At 44.1% G+C, this 23,235-nt stretch overlaps 1 protein-coding gene across 2 annotated transcripts in view; it reads right to left on the bottom strand.

The window, feature by feature from the left end:
- Positions 1–382: 382 nt before the first annotated feature.
- Positions 383–23,235, bottom strand: part of SPPL3 (signal peptide peptidase like 3) — a 126,030-nt gene continuing 103,177 nt past the window's right edge. Inside the window, exons 6-11 of one of the 2 annotated variants that reach the window (XM_074206030.1) lie at positions 20,883–20,995; positions 6,273–6,379; positions 4,135–4,298; positions 3,621–3,820; positions 2,171–2,280; positions 383–1,607 (exon numbers count right to left, since the gene is read on the bottom strand). In XM_074206030.1, the coding sequence (XP_074062131.1) occupies positions 1,536–1,607; positions 2,171–2,280; positions 3,621–3,820; positions 4,135–4,298; positions 6,273–6,379; positions 20,883–20,995 (766 nt within the window). In that variant the 3' untranslated portion in view covers positions 383–1,535. The remainder of the gene's footprint in view (positions 1,608–2,170; positions 2,281–3,620; positions 3,821–4,134; positions 4,299–6,272; positions 6,380–20,882; positions 20,996–23,235) is intronic. The other variant, XM_074206031.1, reaches the window with a different exon arrangement.

The following is a 23,235-nucleotide window of genomic DNA, read 5'->3' on the forward strand; positions in this document are numbered from 1 at the left end:
TGACCTCAGACACTTAATTACCTAGCTGTGTGACCTTAGACAAGTTCACTTAAATCTAAAACCAGAAAAAAAAATGAATTACTTGGAGCAATGGAAGAATTCATACCAAATACACAGCAGGACCTGAGAGTGAGTTGGGTCCAATGGCTGGGGGAAAAGTCGGGTCCCTCCACATCCTGTCTGTTCTCCCACTGGCCGAGGGTGTCCTTGTGAGCAATGCTGTCAGCTACTTGCAACTCCCCCCCCCCCTTCCCTGGAATCCAGAGCTCATCTATGATCCGCCTCCCCCACAAGCTCCAGCCCCACCTCTAAGCTCTCCTTTAGACTTCAGGAAATCCTTTTCAATCACGAAAAGCCATGGACCCAAATTCTCTCCATTAAAAAAAAGTCTGCATTTTAAGAGTTCCAGGGACAAAGCTGGTCCAGCAGGTAAACTTGGACCAAGGTCACAACAGCAAAAGACAGGTTTTTGTTTTGTTTTTTTTTTGTTTTGCCTCTTTTTTCTTTTCTTTTTTCTTTTTTTTTTAAAGGAGTAAGGGCATGGAAAATACAGAATACTAATGAAACAAAATGCCAAAAATACAAAAAAAATAGAAAATAGAAAAAATGTATTTACATGTGGTACATCACTTGATCAGAAAGCACAAAGACTTCTGCTGCTATGATACATGCATTGGTTTAGGAAGAGACGACTAAAAAACAGGAGAGGTTAGGGAGAGGTCCGTGAGGAGGAACACAAGAAGGGTCCCGGGGACTCCAGACATCTGCTTCCCTAGCCTGCTGAGCTAGGGGAGGGGGCTCCCCTGCTGTGGTCCCGGGGGCTGCTCCCGGCTCAGGCACAGCAGCTCTTCCTCTCGGGTCTTGTATATACATATATATCTCTCTCTATCTGTGCGTATATATGTATATATGTCTACACCTGCACACACAGCAATGTGTGCACATGTGTGTTCACGTATAAAAACCGTGCCCTGGTTCAGCGCCAACACAACATCTGGGTGGAAATGGAATTCATTACAACAAATTCTTATATGTATACTGGAAGAAGTCACTCTGTGTGTCTCTGTGGGTTTAATAAGTCATTTGACACCACAGAAAAGGTTTCATCAATTCAAAAAAGATTCTTGTGACAGGAGAACTCCGGTCTCAAGTCTCTGGAAGGAAGGTCCCTTAGGAGCCCTGTCCCACGGGGGGAGGCTTCCTTGAAGAAGGTCCAGTCTACAGCTCCTGGATGGCCCCTTGCTGCTGTCCAGGCCCCGCCTCCCCCACTGAGGGGCAGTTGGGCAGGTCCATAAAAGCAGACAAGGGGAGGACGGAAGCTTCACCAAGTGGCTCCAATTCCACATGTGCATGAGAAAGGAACCAAAGGGGGGGGGGGGTCTCTGGAGCATCAGGCCCCTTTTCAATGCAAAGTCAAGTCAGACTAGCACCCAGGCTGGGACCTTGGAGGGCCAGGACCACTCTGGGAGGAAACAACCACCAACGAGTCAGGGAAAAGGACCACCATGGGGTCTGGTCACTTTCTGGCTGGTCCATCATACTTCCAGGAACCGTGAGCTGCTTGCCTTGGAGTGGAAAGGTTCAGACCACATGCGGCGCAGGTCACCCTAGAGAGACAAGACTCTGTGTCATTTCGTGACCCACTGCGTCTAGTGCAAGCTAATGTTTCTTTCTGGTTCTAGGTATAGGATAGCAAATATTTTTGCAAAGAATTCAGTGCTGGCACCCCAAAACTGACTCACTATAAAGTGACATGTGATTGCGAAAATGCTTCATGTGAAGACACATTCTTAGGGTTTCCCAAACACAAACAAGTGGATTTTCAGCCAAGTCTCTTAGCCAGGGTCTTCCCCCTCTGCCCACCCACCCACTCACCCATCCATCAATCAATCCATCTATATAGATTTCATCCTATCTCTGAAATTCAGAATTTCAAACAAATATTTACCAATTTTAGCTATAAAACACTAAGAAAATAGTGAGGTCTGGTGATTGGTTGCCCCAAAGAGCCTCCATAGACAGTTCCTTGCACTAGACCTCACCAATGGTGGAGGGAGGTCCTTCTGGGTGGCACCAAGGAGGGCTCATGGTGTGGGAGCCAGGTTACCACCATCAAGATCCAGAGGGTCCAAAAGGAAGTCCCACTACTCAAGGAGGGAAGGTCTCTCACCTTTAAATAGGCCATTGTGAGGAGTGGCAACAAGGTGAACGGGACCAAATAGAGAAGGGCAGGCTGGGCAGCCCGATGGATCCGAGATGCCACTGTCGCAGTCAGCAGACCTGTGAGAGAAGATATGCCTTGAGGGCACTCATCCAAAAGCTGAGTTTCAGGAACTCTACTCCTGGGCATGGGGTTTATCACCATTTTATTCAGCCTAAGGAGAGGAGCAAATGATGAAGGCCCAGCTTTGAGGGTCCTGCTGGGCCCAGGTGGGGAATCTTCTGGCACTTGATCCATCTCTCACTGACATGTTCATCTCCACCTAGCCTTATTCTTATTCTCACCTTCTTCTCTGAGATTTGGGAAAAGCTCCCTGGATCTTGGACCCCGGACCCAGGGTCATAGAATCTAACTTTGAGCCCAAGGCTTCACCACTTAATGGCAGTGTGATCCTGGCTAAGTCACTTAGCCACTCTTTCTTTCACTGACCTAGAGCTAGGGCAGATGAAGAAAACAAAGTTCAGTAGGCCATGATGGTTGCCCCAAGGGGCTCAGATAGAGAACATCAGGGGGAGATGTCCCTGGGCCCTGACTCAAGGGTGAGGGCTCTTCTTACTGCGCCCACCACTGCCTCCAAAGTCTCAGGTTCCTTATCTATAAAATGAGGATAACAACATCTGCCCTACTCTGTGAAGGACATGGGGGTCAAGGGCTCCAAAGACTCCCTGGTCAAAGTCAGTTGTTTGCCCTCATTTTGAACCTTCTCTGTGAGGGCAGAGCTGCTTTCAAGGTTTGGTTCAGTAAATGACAGTAAAGGCGAAGGCTCGGCAATCCTTCTGCCAGGCAGGAACCCCAGGAAGCCACAGACACCAGCTGCCCTCCCTGGCCCCCTACCCGGGCTACTGTGCCCTGGGACCTCCTGGTCCTCCTGCATTTCTCTGGGAGTAAATGGATAGGATTTTATTTATCAACAAGCCAACTGTGATCCTATCAAGCAAACTTCCTGAAAGACTTCCAAAGTCTGAGGCTAGCAATGACAGGGTGCACCCTTCCAGGCCTGGTCACCCCAACCCCCCCATCCTGATGATAGCAGTGGCTGGAACAATGAAGCCTGTCGGGTTGGCGTGACTTGAAGAGGTGACCAGGAAGATACAGAGTTGTTTAAAAAAAAAAAATCTTAAATTTTTTTTTTAAAGATGGAATTTTCAAGATCTCAGTCCATTGGGGCAATCTTGGCATTGTGATGGCCACCTCCACCCCTTCCCATAAACATGTCCCTCCTGGGGCTGGGCTTACCACTTCTCAGTCCAGGGAATTCCCCGGATTAGGAAGGAGTCAGGTGGGCAGACTTGGTTTAGGGGTCAGCAAACTCTGGAAATTGCCAGGTCTCCCTGGGCACTTGGAAGTACCTGCCAAAGCAGCTGAGACCTGCCTGGGCCCAGGTGCTGGGGTCTCTTACCTACAAAGTAGCCGATCAGAGTGCAGTGGAAGTAGGAGACCTTCTGCATGCGGCCAGAGATGTTTCCTGGGCCCGGCGCCCCACAGGAGTCACTGCTGGCCTGCTTCTTGTAGTTATCATAGCGCAGCACGAAGCACAGGAGGAGACCCGGCATCACAATGTCACCGATGCCCAGCATGGAGAAGTGGCTACCTGTGGAGCTGAGGACACAGAGCCCATGGCATGGAGCTCAGGTGCCCAGCCTCCTCCTCCCTCCCCTGTTCAGGTACCCAGACTGGGTGAGGGGGCAGGTGCTGCTTTAGGACAAGGAGGAGGGGCACATTCCCCTTCTGCCCCTTTATCACCAGGCCCCCTGTTAGCTAGGTGGGTCCCCGAGTCAAGTGTTCCTCATCTGAAATGGGAAGCCAGTAGGCATAGTGAGGCCTGGTCTTGAGAGTGGACAAAGGCCATCCACTTTGAAGGCTTCTCTCTGGGTCTGTTTCAGGTATTATCTGCCCCAGGGCAGTGTTCCTACCTGGGAAAGACCAGTTTTCCAGGAAGAGACAATCGGGGAACATCTCGGCCCACATTTGGTCCCAGGTGAAGTTTCCGGGAGAGAACATCAAGAGGGTTGTCAGCGGGCTGGGTGGCCACCTTGACCATGACGTTGCTATTAAAGATGTAGGCGGAGAAAAAGACCTGGAAAACAGAGCAGGATTGAATGCAGGACTTCAGGTGATCCTCATTCCCTTCCTTCAAGAACATGGGGGGGGTCCTGCCTAAAGCCATCTGTTAGTTCCATGAAAATGTGCTTTCTGAACAAGCCACTCCCCAATTAACAAATGGTCAAAGGATATGCAAAGGCAATTCACAGATGAGATCAAAGTGATCTGTAGACATATGAAAAATTGCTCTAAATCACTACTTATTAGAGAAATGAAAATTTAAGCATCTCTGAGATACCACCTAACACCTCTCAGACTGGACAGAAAGGACAATTATCAATGTTGGAAGGGATGTGGGAAATCTGGGACACTAATGCATTGTTGGTGGAGCTGGGAGCTCATCCAACCTTTCTGGAGAGCATTTGGAATTACATTCAAAGGACATTAAAAACATGCATACCCTTCAATCCAGCAATACCACTACTGGGTCTGTATCCTAAAAAGGGTAAAAACATAAGGGTACACAAACATTCATAGCAGCCCTGTTTGTGGTGGCAAAGAACTGGAAATTAAGTGAATGTCCTTCAATTGGGGAATGGTTTAGCATACGGTGGTATATGTATGTCACAGAACATTATTGTTCTATTAGAAACCAGGAGGGATGGGAATTCAGGGAAGCCTGGAGGGGTTTGCATGAACTGATGCTGAGTGAGATGAGCAGAACCAGAAAAACATTATACATCCTAACAGCAACATGAGGGTGATGATCAACCTTGATGGACTTGCTCATTCCAACAGTGCAACAATCAGGGACAATTTTGGGGTATCTGCAATGGAGAATACCATCTGTATCCAGAGAAAGAATTGTGGAGTTTGAACAAAGACTAAAGATTATTATCCTCAATTTTTATTTTTTAATTTTAGAAAGGGTTTTATTTATTTTGTTTTACAATTTCCCCCCAATCTTGCTTCCTTCTTCCCACCCCCACAGAAGGCAGTTATTTTCAATTTTTAAAAGTTGTCTTATGTGTTATATACAATTTTGCTCTCTCTAATGTTTTCTTTCTTCCTTAAGGACATGATTTTTCTCTCAACATATTCAGTACTGATCTATGCATATCATAAAAACAAATGTAAAGTCTATCAGACTGTCTTCTATTGGGAGGGGGGATTGCAAATTCAAAACCTTGCCAAAAAAAATGATACATAGAAACTACTTCTGATTATAATTGGAAAACAAAATATTAAAAGAAAAAAATATGCGTTTTTGGAGAAGAAGAAACCTGTCAGACAGCAATTTAACCACACAATGCAAAAATAGTTGATCCATCACCCAATGGTGCTAATGAGGCCTTCTCAGCTTAGCAAATTAAATGTAATTAAAAGATATTTGAAATATGTGACTATGGAATACAATTTTTAGGATTTCTTTTAATCAATATGGGACTGTTGAAAGAAGCTCCTTGTGGCACTTGGGTCTCTGACCCCTAGGACCTTTGATGGCATGAAAGAGGGGAAGAAAGAAATGCAGCCAGTAGGGAAATGCACCTGGCTTGACCAGCAGGGAGGTCTCAGTCGAATCAGAGGCCAATGGGGGGTGGAGGGATGAGGCTTGAGTTTCTATTACATTTGTGATAAAACTTGTATTTTGAGTGAGGACAAGTGGGGGGAAAAAACTTTTGCCACAAGTGGGGACTTTGTCCTTCTGAACTTTTCTGCAAGGTGACGCCTTATAATCCAGAACACTGGGCCTCAGGTCAGGAAGCCCTGAGTTCAAATCTGACCTCAGACACTTCATCCTGCCTCTCCTCCAAAGGCACATTTCCACCTGACTTCACTGTTGCTTCTCCCTCCATAGAGGCCCGGAGAGCTCAGGAACCAAGAAGCCCCTTGTCCCCTGGGGCTGGCACAGGCCTCAAGGACCATTCTGACTGAAAAGCACAAAGAGGAGCTTCCCACCTGAAAATCTGGGGGATGGTGTATGCTTTCAGGAAAAAAGCAAACTTACCCAGAAGACATCATAGATGAGAAGGCCCGAAAGGAGCAGACAGGATACCTTGAGGCTGGGCAGGCGGACAAAGGCGATCATGGCCACACAGAGACCCATGGCCAGAGCTGAAAGGGAAGCCAAGGGGGGTGAGTGACTAGGTTAGGTGGGGGGAGGGGAGCAGGCACCCAGGATACAGCCTGGATTCAAACCTTCTTTCCAATGGACAAACCAATAAGCACAAGCAGTGCAGATCCAGCTGAAGAAACAAGAGGTTGCACCAGAAATCAGCCGTGCGTGTCTGAACAATCTAGATGCATGAGGAACCCGAACAGAAATTGTTGGGACATGATTGCTCATCATTCAACTTTGTTCAGGCAGTTCAGACTCTTTTGTGACCCCATCTGGGGTTTTCTTTGCAGGTATACTAGGGGGGTTGGTTCACCACTTCCTCATTTTATAGAGGAGGAAACTGAGGCAGATAGTGTCTGAGACTAGACTAGACTGAGACTAGAACTCAGGACAAGGACTCTTCCTGCCTTCAGGCTGGGGCTCTGTGCACTCTGGTACCCCAGCTATCCCTTATCATTCATCAGATCCAAGTAGTTCAATATGGTGTCCCAAAGATTCCATCCACCAGGTGGATCCACTCAATGCAGACCTGGTGAAGGGTTTCCTGAGCTGGATTATAAACACAAAGCTACCTGTTTAAAAGATCAAGGTACAATGAATACATCTTAAAGGACTGCTTTTCCCAGATATGTTCACTTGTGGCCATGCACATGTACACACACACGTCAACTGTTCCACAACTATATTCTTTGGGAAAGAGAGGAGGGGATGCATGTACCAAGCATCAAAAGCAAGTTAGGAAGAGATGGACCCAATGTGAAAGGCAAATGGTCAGCGACGGGCGGCTGGAGAATGTGGGGAGAGAAGACCCAGGGTGGCAGGGGGAGGGGACATCCGGGCCAGGAGGATCAACTCTGGTGTAAGGCCCCTCATCCACCCTCCCTCCCACTCCTCCCCCTCCTGGCCCTTCCCCAAAAGAAGCTCCTTGAACACCCAAGGTCACCCAGGAGAGAGAAGCATGAAGCAGAGATGGGGAGGAGAGGCGACGTGCCCAGCCATGGCTGGAATTTCCTGTGTGGCCTCTTTTTCTATGGCTACCAAGGCTGCCTCTGCATGGGCCAGGAGCAAGGCTGCTGCTCTTGCCTATGACCATGATCTGACAAATTTTGCCACAATAGGATCCTGATACTCACCAACCTTCCAAACTATATGCTGTGTGTCCACTTTTCACCTGGCACCCTGCCCACCATAATTTGCCAGAGTGCCTGAGGCATCAGGAGACCCTCAGTCTTTCTGCTCATGTGCACCACTGCCAGGACCACACTGCCTCTCCTCTCTATTAGGGACCCAGTACAAAATAAAGAGCCAAAGAGCCTTGGCAGAAGGACCACAGAGATTATGACCTCATCCAACCCAAACCTGATGAAAAATTTCCTCCCAAAACATTCCTGACAAGTGATCCCTCAAATTCTGTTTGGAAACCTCCATCAAATAGGAAAATGGCCACGTTGCAAGGCGGCCTATTTCAACAAAAATTTATTATGTATTAATGAACAGGAAACACAAACTGAACAAGGGTGTATCTGCCTTGGGAAGGCGAAGAGCACTAGCAGCTGTGGGGAGAAGTGGGACCTAAGCAGGACCCATTAGACCAAGGCCCAGGGGCAGCTGGTGAGGTCCCTCCCACCCCCTGGAGTTTTAATCCAGGAGTTGAGCCAACTTCCAGAATGCCAGCACAATGCAGAGTGGGCTCTGCCCAAGCTCTCTGCCCTGCCTGCCCCATCCACAAGAATTCACTCAGATGATGGTGAACCAGCACTTTCCTTTTAACACTGACTGATGGAGGCAAAGATCTGAGGATGACTCTCCTGGTTTTGCACAGGAAGAAGCTGAGGTCCTGGTTTCCTAACTCCATGGAGGAATCCTTCTCAGGCGTTTACTGTGAGGTTGGCAGGAAGGGAGGCTGGGGAGGGCTGCAGGAACAATCAGCGGCTCCACTTTCTCTCGGACTATTTGATTCTAATGCTGAGCCTCTACTCAGCACTCTTGTGATGATTGTAATTATCATCATCCTCATGAATGTATATTCATACACTATTCAACATTTTTCATGAAAATGTCTTTGATAAGGGTGGCTAAGGTGGCGCAGTGGATAGAGCACCAGCCTTGGAGTCAGGAGTAGCTGGATTCAAATCTGACCTCAGACACTTAATAATTACCTAGCTGTGTGGCCTTGGGCAAGTCACTTAACCCCATTGCCTTGCAAAAACAAACAAACCAAAAAACAAGTTTTAATTCCTCAGGCACAGGTGTCTTTTGCCTCTTTGGGATCCCCAGCACTTGGCCCACATTAGGTGTTTAACTAACATTCATGGAGAGATCCTATATTTGAAGACCTCATACCTGATGGAGTTTTTAAGAAACCACTTTTTAAAAAATCATAACATTTGGTGCAGCCAGGTGGTGCAGTGGATAGAGCATTGGCCCTGGAGTCAGGAGGATCTGAGTTCAAATCTGGTCACAAATGCTTAATTGCCTAGCTGTGTGACCTTGGGCAAGTCACTTACCCCATCACCTTAAAAAAAACCCTAACATTTTTCTGATAATCAGCTTTGCTGTTATGAGGGGCTGAAAAATAGCTATTATAAAAAAAGCCATTTCTGGAAGACCAGGACATCTGATGGTCTTTCAGGTCAACCACTGAATGAACTGGGAAGAAGTCTCAGCCCAGACAAGCAGAGGCTTCCTTATCCATCAGTTCACACCATCTCTAGTCAAGCTCTCCCAGGCCTAGGCCAGGCTTGGGTCCCTTGGGGTGCTTCCCCCATCACACACCAGAACAAAAAATGGGAGGGGGTCCATTAAGGAGACATTTTGAAGCCCTGCTCTTGTCTGGGACAAAAGCCCTTGTCAAAATGGCCCAGCCAGAAAGATCAAGCTTTTCATCCAGCTACTGGTGGAACAATGACGCCTCAAAACAGGGGTACCTCTTTGCTCAAATCTAAAAAAACAATTCCAATGCCAAGGAGCCAAAGACTTCAGCCCATGCCTGGTTATGGTCATAGAATTAATTTATTGTCCCTCAGGAGGGGAGCAAGTCAAATCCACTTCAAAATGTTCCCCAAGAAACAAGCAACAAGTGAGGGAACAGAAAGGTGCAGTCTGGGCGCAGCTGCCTGAGTCACAGAAGTGGGGGGGGCTTTGTTATAATCCAGGAAATGTGACTGAGATCAATTCTGCACCTCCTTAGGAATAGCCTGGCTCCCAACTCCAAGGACATTTCCTGTTCCTCTGAGTTTCTAAAGAATCCATCCTTATGAATCCAATCCCACCACCATTACCACCACAAACACCTCACCTCCTGGGGAGGGGGGAAGGTGTGCCACATTCTGTGAGACACCAGTTAGGTGGTGCAGTGGATAGAACACTGGCCCTGGAGTCAGGAGGATCTGAATTCAAATCTGGACTCAGACACTTATATTGCCTAGCTTTGTGACCTTGGGCAAGTCACTTAACCCCACTGCCATAAAGAAAAAAAAGGATTTAGAGCCTGAAGGAGTCCTTCAACCTCATAGAATAGTAACAATTCTCATTCTAGAGGAGACAGGGAAAGAAAGGGAGGGAGGAGGGGAGAGAAGCACAGCCAGGACCTTCAGTCAACTTTCCTTTCTGTTGTACCAGGATATATAGCTAATACTATAGCTAGTAGCTTCTGGTTTTAAAAAAAAAAGCCTAGGCACTTCTTGCAATAAGTCTGTTTCTCATGTAGAATCTGGAGTTGAGAGAACAGAATAATTTCATATGTGAACCGTAGGACCTTACAGAACATGTGCAACATTGCGGCACCTACTGGCAAAATCGGGTATGGCAGTCTTCCTTTATCAGATACTAATGTTAGCTGAGACTGAATGGTGGCTGCATTTTTTTACCTATTGACATGAATTTTTTTAGTTTTTTTTTTTTTTGCAAGGCAATGGGGTTAAGTGGCTTGCCCAAAGCCACACAGCTAGGTAATTATTAAGTGTCTGAGACTGGTTTTGAACTCAGGTACTCCTGACTCTAGTGCTGGTGCTCTATTCACTGCATCCCCTAGCGGCCCTTCGACATGAATTTTTAATAAGAATGTAATGAAAATGGAATTGTTTATCTGTTTTTAAAAAATATTTGCTATATACCCATAACAGATTTAAAGGAAACAAGTTTGAAATTGTTTTCACTACTAGCTTGCTTGATGATTAATGTTTCCCCCATCAAGGAAGGCATAATAAAAAGGTCATGATTTACAAGCTTAATTCAGATCTAACTTCTTAGACCAGAGAAAGAACTGGAGGAGAAAGACATTAAATCCCAACAACCCACAGTGCTGATGCTCAAAGCCTGGAGATGTTAGTCCCAGGACAAGGTGTCAGACTGGACAGTGTGTTCTGACCAGAAGGAGCCCAGGGCTGCCCCGGCCCCTGTGCCAGGAGAGAGGGACGTCAAGTAGGGGCATCTGGCTAAATGAGCCAGTTTCTAACCTTCAGCTACAAAGATTTGTTTAACCTCCTGAGGCTAAAGATGAGACCAAGAGACTCCAGTGAGGTGGAAGAGCAGGATCAGGTTAACAGTAATGTGTGATCAGAGAAAAAGGAGCAGATCCAGGAGAACAACTTAGACAATAAGACAGCAGCCCTACAAAGACTTCAATGACCAACTGTTGACAAAACCTGAGGTCCACTTCCTTTTGGAGAGGATGACGGCCTTGAGTGAGCACTGGAACATATTTGGAACATGCAAATGTGGTAATTTGTTTTGTATGACCATATGTGTGTCACCAGGGTTTTGTTTTTCTTTCTTAATGAGAGAAGATGGAATTTAGATAAAAAAAACCAAGTTAAAAAAACTAGCTATTTAAAACATTTCCCCCTTTTTTGTTGTTTAGTTCTTTCAGGTGTATCTGACACTCTGTGATCCAATTTAGGTCCTCTTGACAGATGCTGGGGTGCTTTGCCATTTCCTTCTCTAGCCCATTTTATAGATAAGGAAAAATAGGGCAATCAAGGTTAAGAGACTTGATAAAGAATGATCACAAAGCTAGTAAGTATCTGAGGCAGATTTAAACTTAGGAAAAGGGGTCTTGGGGCGGCTAGGTGGCGCAGTGGATAAAGCACCGGCCCTGGAGTCAGGAGTACCTGGGTTCAAATCCAGTCTCAGACACTTGATAATTACCTAGCTGTGTGGCCTTGGGCAAGCCACTTAACCCTGTTTGCCTTGCAAAAACCTTCCTGTCTCCAGGCCCAGCACTCTTATCTTATCTAGCTCCAAATTTTACCATCTTGTACCTTCCACTGTGAATGCATGCTCCATAGATTGCAACCATCCTTTCACCTGAAAGCTTTTCTTTTCATACTATTCACTTGAGAGTGAGCTCTCTCCTGACAACACAGCTTTCTTGGCCATCTTTTTCAACACTGCTTGCACTTTTCCTCATTCCCTTATTTGTTTATGGAGGAAGAGGAGCTAGAACACTCCTGGGTCCCCATTTCAATTCTAGGTTCTCCCTCTACTACCACCACTCAGTAATCTCTCCTATTTGGGGGTTTGCTTGGTCCATATTTGATCCCCCTATCAAGATTCTTGCAGCTGGGGTCTAGGACACTTTGTCCTGGCTTTCTTTAGTAAATTCAGTTCCTGACTCATCCTCAACTCCCACTCTATAGATTTAAGTTATTAAACTCAACTCTAATACCCTAGCTTCAAATTCTGTGTTCAAGGAAGAATAGTACCTTGGGGCAGCCAAGCCCTTTTCAGGGCTGCTCTCCAACTCTGATGTCCACGTGAGTCACTTGAATCCCACCTGTGGCTCCAAGAAGCTATGGCATGCACAGCGGCCACATCCTGGGAAACTTTCAGGAGGGAGGTTAAACCAGGTTGAGGATAAAACTAAGGGAGTCTCAAATTCACTGGTGAGGTGACAGGGTGTCTACCCAATCATGTGAAGTCTCCACTGGTGGAATGGGCAGAAGAAAGACTTCATTCCAACAGCCATGAAGCCAGCTGAAGCAGATGCTGTGGAACATTAAGAGCTTGGGTGGACATCGAAGATGCCAAGGTCATCCACTGCATCTAGTCATCACCAGTTGTCTTGACTGTCTGGCCTCTGGATCATGCTGACTTTGGAAGAGAGAGTGAGGCCGATGACTTCCTGCAACTCTTACCTCACTTAAATCCAATTCAGACATGCATCACCCATACCACTTTACCATTCCTCAAAATCCTGTGGTAAAAGGCAAGTGGTGAAGTAGCAGGTATGGATACACTGGGAGCTCTAGTCACAGTCCTACCCACAGGTGGCCTAGGCCATAGGGGCATTTCCCCACTGAAAGCAGCAGTGGGATTCAGCAGCCCCGAGTGACTGAGCAGTCCTTTTAAGAACCACACTTCTCACCTCTTGATGTGAGATAGGGGCTAGAAAAGGTGCCCCCAAAATTGTCTGCTTACCCAACCCTGGCTTGACGCCTATAGCAGGTTGAGGATCCCACCTGACCATCAAAACCCAAAAAAGAAGATTCCATTCACCATCGATTTGCACACTCATTGACAACACAAGATCCAACAGACCTGAAAGCTCTTGTTGAGACAGGACTCAGCAGGTACTGCATCCATATAGCAGCACTGAGTAAAACAAGGCTGGCAAACGAAGGCCAGCTGACTGAAGATGGAGCTGGATATGTTTTTCTGGAGTGGCCCCAGCAAAGCAGGGGCACATGAAACTGGGGTAGTTTTTGCAATCAAAACTAATCTAGTCAACATTCTTGAATGCTGCCAAGAGGAGTAAATGACAGGTTCGTGACAGTGAGACTGCCATGTCCAGGAAAACGTCATGCCACCATCATCAGTGCCTATGCTCCCTCCATGATGGACACCTGATAAAGTTAAAGAAAATGTTTATTGAAACAAGCTTCTAATTCTGGGTGACTAATGCTAGAGTAGGCTCAGATTACCAGACATGGAAGGGAGTCCTTGGGAGGAATGGAGCGACAGAAATGGTCACCTACTATTGAAGACTCATCTTTTGACCTCATCACAAACACTATCTTCTGTTTACCTAAGCACAATAAAACTTCCTGGGTGCCATCTTCGTAGCAAACTTTGGCATCTATTAGACTATGTGATTGTAAGGAGAAGAGATAGACAGGATGTGAGAGAGACCAAGGCAATGTGTGGTGCAGAGGGCTGGACTATCACAGACTCATCCTCTCTAAGCTAAATATTCACATTCAATCCAAATGACCATCCCAAGGTAAAATGAATACAAGAAGAATTAATGTCAAGAGATTAGAGTGTCTCTCTGAGCAGTTTGTTGCTAACATGGATGGGAATACTGAGCCAAAACACAGTTGGCAACAGTGGGGCAGAATGGAAGTACGCAGCTTTTGGAGATCTGGTGTACAGTACTGCATTTGCTCATCTTGGCCAGAATACTCACAAACATCAAGACTTGTTTGAAGAAAATGAGGAAATATAGAAACTGCTAAATGAAAAATGAGAACTCCACTGGGATTACCAGCAGTATAGTTCCTCCATTTCTAAGAAGGCAGCATTTAATTCTATCAAAAGTAAAGTCCAAGGGAAGCTTAAAGAGATGCAGGACTCGGCTCAGTAAGAAGACAGATGAAATTCAGTTTTACGCAGACAGCAACAAACCAAAGTTCTTTTATAATGCCATAAAGGCTATTTATGGGCCAAAGACCTATGTTGCATCTCACCTACTCAGTGCTGATGGATCCACATTGATTAATGATAGGGACATGTTCCCAGAGAGATTGGCCTTCTTAATAAACCATCATCAATCAATACAGAAGCTATTCACTATTTACCTCTAGTTCAAGTCAATCAGTCCCTAGCTGAAGCTTCAAATAAAGAACAGGTTTTGTGCCATTAGAATCCTTTCAAGTGGCAAAGCACCTGGTGCTCATTCTATTCCAGCTGGGATCTAAAGGTGGGGAGTCCATTGCTCATCCAAAAGCTAACTGAAATTTTCTAGATTATATGGCATGAGGATGTTATCCCCCAAGAGTTCAAGGATGCCTCCACTGTCCATCTCTATAAAGGGAATAGACTGTCCTGTGACAATCACAGGGGTATTCCTCCCTGCCAGTGGGGCTTCAGAAAGGGTCAAGGATCAGTTGATGTGGCATTTGCTGCCTGACACTCCAGGAAAAATGCCAGGATCAGAACAGAGGTCTGTATCAAACATGTGTAGATCTGACCAAAGCCTTCGATACTGTCAGTCTTGAGGGCTTATGAAAAATTATGTCAAAATTTGGTACTGTACAACAGTTCCAAGACAGCATTGCACATCTGGGTTCTGGAGAGTGGATGATGCTCTTGACATTTCCCAGTCATCAATGGAATACAACAAGTTGACAATGAGGATGAGCAGTGTCAAGTCAGCTACTGCAATGATGGTAAATTCTTCAACCTGAAAAGGCTACAAGCCAAGACCAAAGTGGAGGCAGTGTTGGTGCAGAATCTTCTGTTTGCAGATGAGTGTGCCTCAAAGCAGCTTCTGCAGCTGAGATGCAACAAAGGATGCTGCTTGTGTTCATTTTGTTCTAACAATTAACACCAAGAAAACCCAGGTGCTCTATCAGCCAGCATCACACCATCCACAAGTGGAACCATTGATTATAGCAAATGGAGAAGTTTTGACGACTGTGGAAAAGTTCACTGACTTGGCTGTGTCCTTTCCAGCAAGGTTCACATGGATAATGAGGTTGACACACTCACTGTCATAGCTAGCTCAGTGTTTGGGAGGCTCAGTGAAGGAGAGAAGTATTAGACTGACTACCAAACTGAAGGTCTACAGAGCCATTGTGCTGACCTCATTGCTATATGCCTGGAACTAATTGTGCAGCCCCTTGTTGGTCAACTGATGCCAGTGGGTGCTCACCCACTGTCTCCAGGATCAAACAGAAGATGAGCTGTTTGGGTTTCAAAGGACTCTATTCCCTGTCCCCCAGTGAACCAGCCTCCTCACTGTCTTCCCCTAATATGCCATCTTTTGCCCCCCCCCACCCCAGCTGGTATTCTCTTCATCTCAGTCTCTTGGCTTCTTTAAAGCCCCAGTAAAAATCCCACCCTCTACCTTGTTTCTACATCACCTTAATTTGACTGCCTTTCCTCTGTTGATTATGTCAGCTTTATCCCACACATCTCTTGTTTGAACACAGTTGTTTGCAGGCCTGGGTTTTACCTTTCTTGGAATCTCTAGGGTCCAGCATGGAAATGTTTGATGAATGCTGTTGATAGATTTACTCTATGGTAGTTCTACGACTGTGTATATTAAGAGTTTAATTTCTCTAAGTTGCACACTACCATACAATAAGCAGATGATATTTTAATACTGTCAAAGTGTATCCTTGACCCTTTTCAAACTTTACTTTAAATTTCTTTTTAGGAGAAAGAGCTAAATGGATTAGAAAGGGACTGAATTTTGGCCATCCTTTCATCTTCCCAAGATCACAAGAGTTGGCAAAATGCAAAGCTGGGGCGTGTAGCCCTGGGTCTTTCCTTGATTACCCTGAAGAGTTATCCCAGCACTACGTGAAACCAAAACCCACACTTAAAATAGGGACTGCTTTCACTGAAAATAGGTTTCCCTATTGTCTTTTGCTGGAAAACAATGGGTTGGGTGCCTGCTCTGCTTCCTCTCCAACACTGATTATATACAGCTCAATCTTGCTTTGTGCCAGTCTTTTTATGACATTCATATACCCATTCAACTACTGAGTGCCCTTCAGTCTCCAGCTTGTAAAATCAAGGTTGCCCTAAAGATGGTGCCCTGCGGCTCCTTTGGCTCTTTGGAGGGCCTGGGCTTCGGCTCAGGTCAGCTTCCTTCAACGACTTTGCAGAATGGCTTGACCAGCTCAACTCTATTGCGCTTATGCCCATCAACTTTGCTATTCTGATGGGTGTGAGGGGGAACTAGGATTATTTGAATGGTCACTCCTCTAGTTATTACTGATTTAGAGCATCTTCACAGTTTAGCCCACCTTATTTTTCAAGTATACACTTCTGTGATCACATTAGTCACATCTTCATAATTCACAATTCCCTATTTATATTGTCTTACCATCATACCCCCCTTTCCATGCCCTCTGTGGGATACCAACATTCAATATTTCAGAGAACACTTCAATGTCTTACAACAAAGCAACATCATAAGAATATCGGCCTTATGAATGCACTAGAGAAACAGAATCCCATTAACAAACTCATTATAAACAATTCAAAGACAGGAGGAAGCAGAAGCTTGGAAGGATGGTGGATGGTATCCCAGAAGTCTTCATGTAGCCTTTTAAAAAGCTTTACCAAACATTCTCATCATCTTCTGCTCTTTGTGACTCTGCTGACTTCTGAACTTTGTAAAAGTAGAGATTACATTAAGATGATCCAAAGAATAAAGCAAGGGATCTACTACTGATCCACTGGTTGGAGAGATAATCATCTGGAAACTGTCACCAGCACCGTCTTAACAGCAGGTCTTGCTACAGTGAAACATTTACTACTGAAAATTCACAAAATGAAACGAGTCTGCAAATACTCTGAAATATCACAATGTGCCTTTTTGCAAGTTTGCAGCATTTTACATTTCTGAAGTTACTGAACCTAAACTAGTATGGAGACTTTGGGGAGAAGCTGGTAGTAGCTGGCAGAGAGCTGACTGGCTGGGCCTTTGTAATTTCCTAAAGGTAATACAGACGACTATTTCTCTCCTATTCAGTTACACTGTCCAAGATATATTTAATGACAAATGAGGTCTCCAGGCTATTTATTCAACTGAATAGGATAGTGTAGGCCAGGACTGCCAAACTCAAGAAATGGATGCCTCATTACTGACTTATAAAAGCACAAATTAACTATATGTTCTACTATATTTTCATTTATTTAAACATTTCCCAATTATACTTCTAGTTCAAGGCAACAGGTCTAATCAGGTCAATCACCCTCTAAGTTTTTCTTGTACAAATAGCTAGTCCACACTTTTGGAATGATTATGGAACTCATTTTGAAGGTTTTGCAATGTTCTGGGCTAGGTAAAAATCTACCCAAAGACACTCTGATCAATCTACTTCATTCATCCATTCATTTTTGTGACTTGTCCAAGGTCACACAATAAGTGATCAGTGTCTGAGGCTGGATTTGAACTCAGGTTCTTCTGACTCCAGGATGGGTGCACCACCTAGCTGCCCCTAAACAGATTGTCTGGAGGACCACAGGTGAAATCTCCAGAGACTCTTTTCTTGATCCCTGTTCTGGATCAATGATAATCTGGATGTCCAACCAGTCTGTATATCTACATATGGCTCTCTTGACATGACTAACCAGGGAATGTTGTCTAAAAGTTTCTCTCTGTGCTCTGTACAATTTTGACATATGTTATAGGAGAGCTCCTGTGGGAAGAAAGTTTCCATCATGCTCTACCTAATTAAAGGCTTTCTTTTATAGCCAACAAAGTGGGATAAGGCATTTTCTACATAGTTCAAAATAATGCCTATGAAAGCCTGCCTGTTCCCTTCTAAGACCCTCACCAAAGCCAATCTTCCTCCACATTTTTATTTCAGTCCATGGGAAGCAGACACACTTAGTAGTTCCTCGTTTGTTTGGTTGCTGTGGGGGGTAATAAGGTCCACAGACAGTGTCTTCCCAGAGCTTGTCTGATCCACTGCTGCTATTGCCAGGGCTGCTCCCTGCATGCTTGGCTAATGGGGCTTGGGGTGCAGTGCTTCTTGTTCTGGCTGCCTCTCATCCTCTAATGTCCTCTGGAATATTTTGCTCACTTGAGTAAACTTTGTTTCAGTTAGCTTCTCCTTTTACTGTTTCTTTCTACTTATGAAGTAATATTGCTCATAATCTTCCACCATCCTTAATAAGATAGGACCCATTAGTTATATCCTTGGCTTGTTCCCACCCTGCATCTGACAAAGAGCTCAGATGTCCGATTATCACAAAAGTGAGTCTCAAGGGAAATGATTTACATTGGTTAACTTCTGGATGAAATTATCGTAACTGCTTTAGGTGCCTTTTCCTTCATTTATTTGCCATTTGGGGAGTACCAATAACTCAAGCAGTTCCAACTGGTTCTGGAAAGTCATGTGGAATCATGCCCATTCTTCTTGATACAGAGATACCACTTCTAGGCCTTAACCTCATGGAGGTCAAAGACTTAAGCAAAGATTTGTAAATGAAATCGATGTACATTGTAGAGGGAATAGATAACCTATTATGGTAGGTGAATAAAAAGTATTACTGTTGATGATCAACTGTTAGTGATTTAGCTATTCTCAGCAATACAATATAAGGTAATTCCAAAGGACTGGTGATGTAAAATGTTATCTACCTTCAGAGAAAGAACTGATGGTGTCTGAATAGAGATTGAAGCATACTCTTTTTCATTTTGTATTTTTTAACACAATTTCTCCTTTGGGCTTGTATCTTCTTTTCCAATAAGACTAATATAGTACTATGTTTTGCATGACAGAACATGGATAATGTATATTAAATTGCTTCCTGTCTTGGGGGGGGAGGGGGAGAAGGGAGGGAGAAAAAAATTTGTAATCCAAAAAAATTTTTTTTAGATTTTTTTTTCAAGGTAATGGGGTTAAGTGGCTTGCCCAAGGCCACACGGCTAGGTCATTATTAAGTGTCTGAGGTTGGATTTGAACCCAGGTCCTCCTGACTCCAAGGCCGGTGCTCTATTCACTGGGCCACCTAGCTGCCCCAGTTCTTAGCAATTTTGAAATATTCATTATTGACTTGTTTTGTTGTTGTTATTCTATTTATACCACTGTAGACATTGCATATGTTCTCTTTAGTCTGCTTATTTTATTTTTCATCCGTTCAAGTGAGTACAGGATCCTCCATATTCATCATATTCATTGTTTCTTACGAATACAGTAACACAATCCATTCTGTTCATGCACTACAATTCTTTCTGTCATTCTTCTATAGTCATTATTGGCTCCCACAAAAAATGCAACAATAAAAAGTGGTGAATATTAGGGAAAAAATGTGGGCTTTAGTCTGTTCAGATATCATATGTCTCTGGGATGGGTTGCATTCTTTATCATAGGCCCAATAAAGAAGTCTACAACAATATTCTTAAAGTACAGGTTTTAACTTCTTTCTGGAGAAAAGTGCTAGATCTTAAGCTTGGTAATTCAACAAGGGTAGTAGTTACTACTGGGGACTTTTACTATGAGGTTTTTTTTTTTTTTGATTCTAGAGCAGAAGTCACTGAGCAAATAAAATCTGCTTTACTGAAATTCATGTCAGAGTTAGCTTTCTTGAAGCACACTTTTTTTCTTATACATGGAGGGATGTCCAAGGTAAAAGGACCCATTGAGTGCACATTATTGAGAGTTTGAGTCAATCTCAATGGTTCTGAGCTCTTTCTCTGTTGCAAAAGCACACTGGAGGGGAGCAGAAAACAGCATTATCGATGAATAAGGGTCTTACACTTTACACTGGGCCTATATGGATTAGAGGAAGAGGAGGGAGGGAGTGGGGGAAGCAGAGATGAAGTGGGAGAGGAGGGAGAAGGAAAATTGCTTTTAAGAAGAAGTGGATGGGCAGCTAGGTGGGGCAGTGGATAGAGTACTGATCTGGGAGTCAGAGGAGGACATGAGTTCAAATCTAACCTCAGATACTTAATAATCGCCTAGCCGTGTGACCTTGGGCAAGCCACTTAATTCCATTGCTTTGCCAAAAAAAACCACCCAAAATAGTATGCATATGTTTATAAAACACCTGGCATCTCTATTTTGTCAAAAGTCTACTTGTGCTGTAACTTTCTTTCTAACCAGTTGATTCAAATAATTGTCATAAACCCCTCACAAACAGGTGTACATTTATAGAACCACTGCAACACTGCAAGAAAAATGATTGTGTGAAAGACACTGGGTAGACTACATACATTACTTATTCCTGGCTCCTCTCTTACTTACAAATATGCCAAGATATCCCTGCCATCCTTAAAAAGATCTCCATTTGATTCCATTAAGCTGCCACCTTATATCTTTTCCTACTCTGAAGGCTAGGAAAAACTGCCTATCCTTGTTGCCTGGATGTTCTCCAAGCACACTCACTTCTCCATCACTTGGGCTATGTTTCAGACAAAGTGATCCCCATGCTTGCACAGGCTGCGTCCCTTTCCTGGAATGGCCTCCCTTCTAATCTCTGCCTCTAGAAGTCCCAAGCTTCCTTCAAAAGCTCTTTCCAAGGGTCACAGTTTACTTGAGCAGCAACAAATGGCGGTATAGGCCTGTCAAGTGACAGAAAGACCCGGGGTTTGTTCAAAAGGGAAGACTAGAATGGCAAAGAGCAACAGGCTTGTAGGCAAGATCAACTTCTGTGAAAACAAAGTGAGGCAGAGAACACACATCCTTTAGGCTTCCCAAGCCACAAAATCCTGGGAAACTTTGCAAGAGAGAGACAGAGAGCAAGCAGTGTGACTGTGAGAGTGTGCTTTCTATACAGACCAGGCAAAGGTAACAAAGGCCTGCTACTACTCACCATCCATGAGGAGCCAGTGTCCAGTCAGAACCCAGATGAGGACAAGCATGACGGAAAGGGAAAAGGACAGCAGCTCTGCAGCAGTGAAACGTCCACAGCATCCAAAGGAAATTCTAGAAAGAAGGCAATGGCAGTGAGTGGATTATGGAATGGAACAGAATCACCTGAGTTTCTTGGAGAGCAGAGGCTTTATCTTCTTCAGAAAGGGTCACAAAAAGTTGAGATAATTTCTGGGCTCATCATGATAACTGGCTCTTTAGCACATGAGGGTTAAAAGGTAAAATACAAATTATGTCTAAAGTTAACAAAATCCTTTTCGTGAATGGACAAATAAAATATTTACTAAGACCTTGCTAAGCAAAAAAGAGTAACTTTAAGTATAATAGGTTACAGAGAAATTCATTTGCTTTTGTTAGATTAGTCTACTGAGGGCATGGTACAAAAATGAAGAATGCCGAAGGAAAACTTGGTAGATGCATTTTAGGAGGAGCTGTGAACTGGTGTGATTCATTCTGGAATGAAGTTTGGAACTATTCCTAAAAAACTATTAAACTGTCCCTACTCTTTGATCAGTGATACCACCTCTACACATCCATACTCCTATCAAAGAAAGGAAAAAAGATACAGATCTTACATTCAAAAATATTTACAGCAGCCTTTTTTGTGGTAGCACAGAACTGGATATTGTGGGGCTGTCCAACAACTGAGAAATGGTTGAACAAATGATAGTACATGGAAATCTTTCCTATATTTTTCTGCATCATATACAATTTTTTTTTTTAGTTTTTTTGCAAGGCAAATGGGGTTAAGTGGCTTGCCCAAGGCCACACAGCTAGGTAATTATTAAGTGTCTGAGACCAGAGTTGAACCCAGGTACTCCTGACTCCAGGGTTGGTGCTTTATTCACTGCACCACCTAGCTGCCCCATATACATCAATTCTTACAAAACACTAATATTCTATTATATCTGTGGACCACAATTTGTATTAGGAATTTCCCAATCAATGGCATCTTTGTGATTCTAATTCTTAGTTATAAGTGCTGCTATAAATATTTTGAATCATAAAGAAGACTTTTTTCCTTCAGTCAATTGCTTCCTGGGCTTAGTAATAGAATCTCTGCTTCAGAGGGCAGGGAAATTTTAATCCCTTTGTTTGCATAAAATCGAATTGCTTTCTGAAATGTTATACCATTTCTTAACTCTATCAACAATGTGTTGTGTGATTCTTTCTTCAAATCCTCCAACACTGTCATTTTGGAGGGTTGAGAATAAAACTTGAGGTTTTAAAAAAATTATCTATTGGGGACTAGCTATTATTCATAAATACAATATATTAGTTTATATGTCTTAAGAGAACAAAACCTTATCAGAATTTTCATTAATATTGCCTCTAGAGAAGCTTTTTAGTGTCCCTATCTTTCCCCGATCAAGTTCCTTCAGTAATTTATTCAAGTGGCCCTGTTCCCACTGGCTCTCTTTCTCCCATCCCTCGTTTCATTTAGCCTTTTATTTATTAGTTCCTTTTCTCTCCTGCTATCCTTTGCTTATCTATTTCTCCACCTCCCCCCTACTCCTCAAATCTCTTTCTTTTCCCAGATGGTCAAGTATATTCCTCCTTCCTCTTCTCCCTTTCTACTAGTCCTGGGTTCCTTAATTTTAATTTCATTTTTTTTCATGTGTTCCTTTCCCATGTGTTTCTTTCACTCTCTTCATTATCCATCTTCTCTAGACCCTCATTCTTTGATTCTTCTCTCTTTTCTCTCATTATTCTCACTTTTCTTCATGCAAATCAAATGTCCATTCCATATTCTCCCCTCTAGGTACTTTCTGTCCCTTGTAAGGTTTGCCCTTGGATTTCCTCCTTTTAATTATGCTTCATTTTCAGAATGCCAATTATTTGCAGGTGTCAGAGAAGACATTGCTTCATTGTAAGAGTCTCTCCCCTACCATGTCCCTGTTTGGGTAGCCCACCATCAATCCATATCCTCTTGACTCCCCCCCCCCCCCCCCCCATTTGCCTGGAAATCTCATGTCCATGTTCCAGCACACCTCCAGGTATCAGCTACTTCCAGGATTTCTAACTTCTCCCATGACAAATAGACAATACTCCTTCCCCACCCTTAGGACAACCAGTGTACAGGTCTTCCTTCACAAATCATTTCTCTTTATTCTTGAAAGCATTCATCAACCAAGCTCCTTCCACGTCTAAAGTAAGGAGTTCTTCCTTTCCCTCCTCTCCTTCAGACTCCTATAGACCACAGAGGTCAACTTCCCCTTATTGCAAGCCCTTGATTTGACCCCAATGCAACAGTTACCCCCCTCTTTATACCCTTCTGCCCCCTACTCCCCTCT

Source organism: Macrotis lagotis, chromosome X (genome assembly GCF_037893015.1).
Source record: "Macrotis lagotis isolate mMagLag1 chromosome X, bilby.v1.9.chrom.fasta, whole genome shotgun sequence".
NCBI classification, from domain to species: Eukaryota; Metazoa; Chordata; class Mammalia; order Peramelemorphia; family Peramelidae; genus Macrotis; species Macrotis lagotis.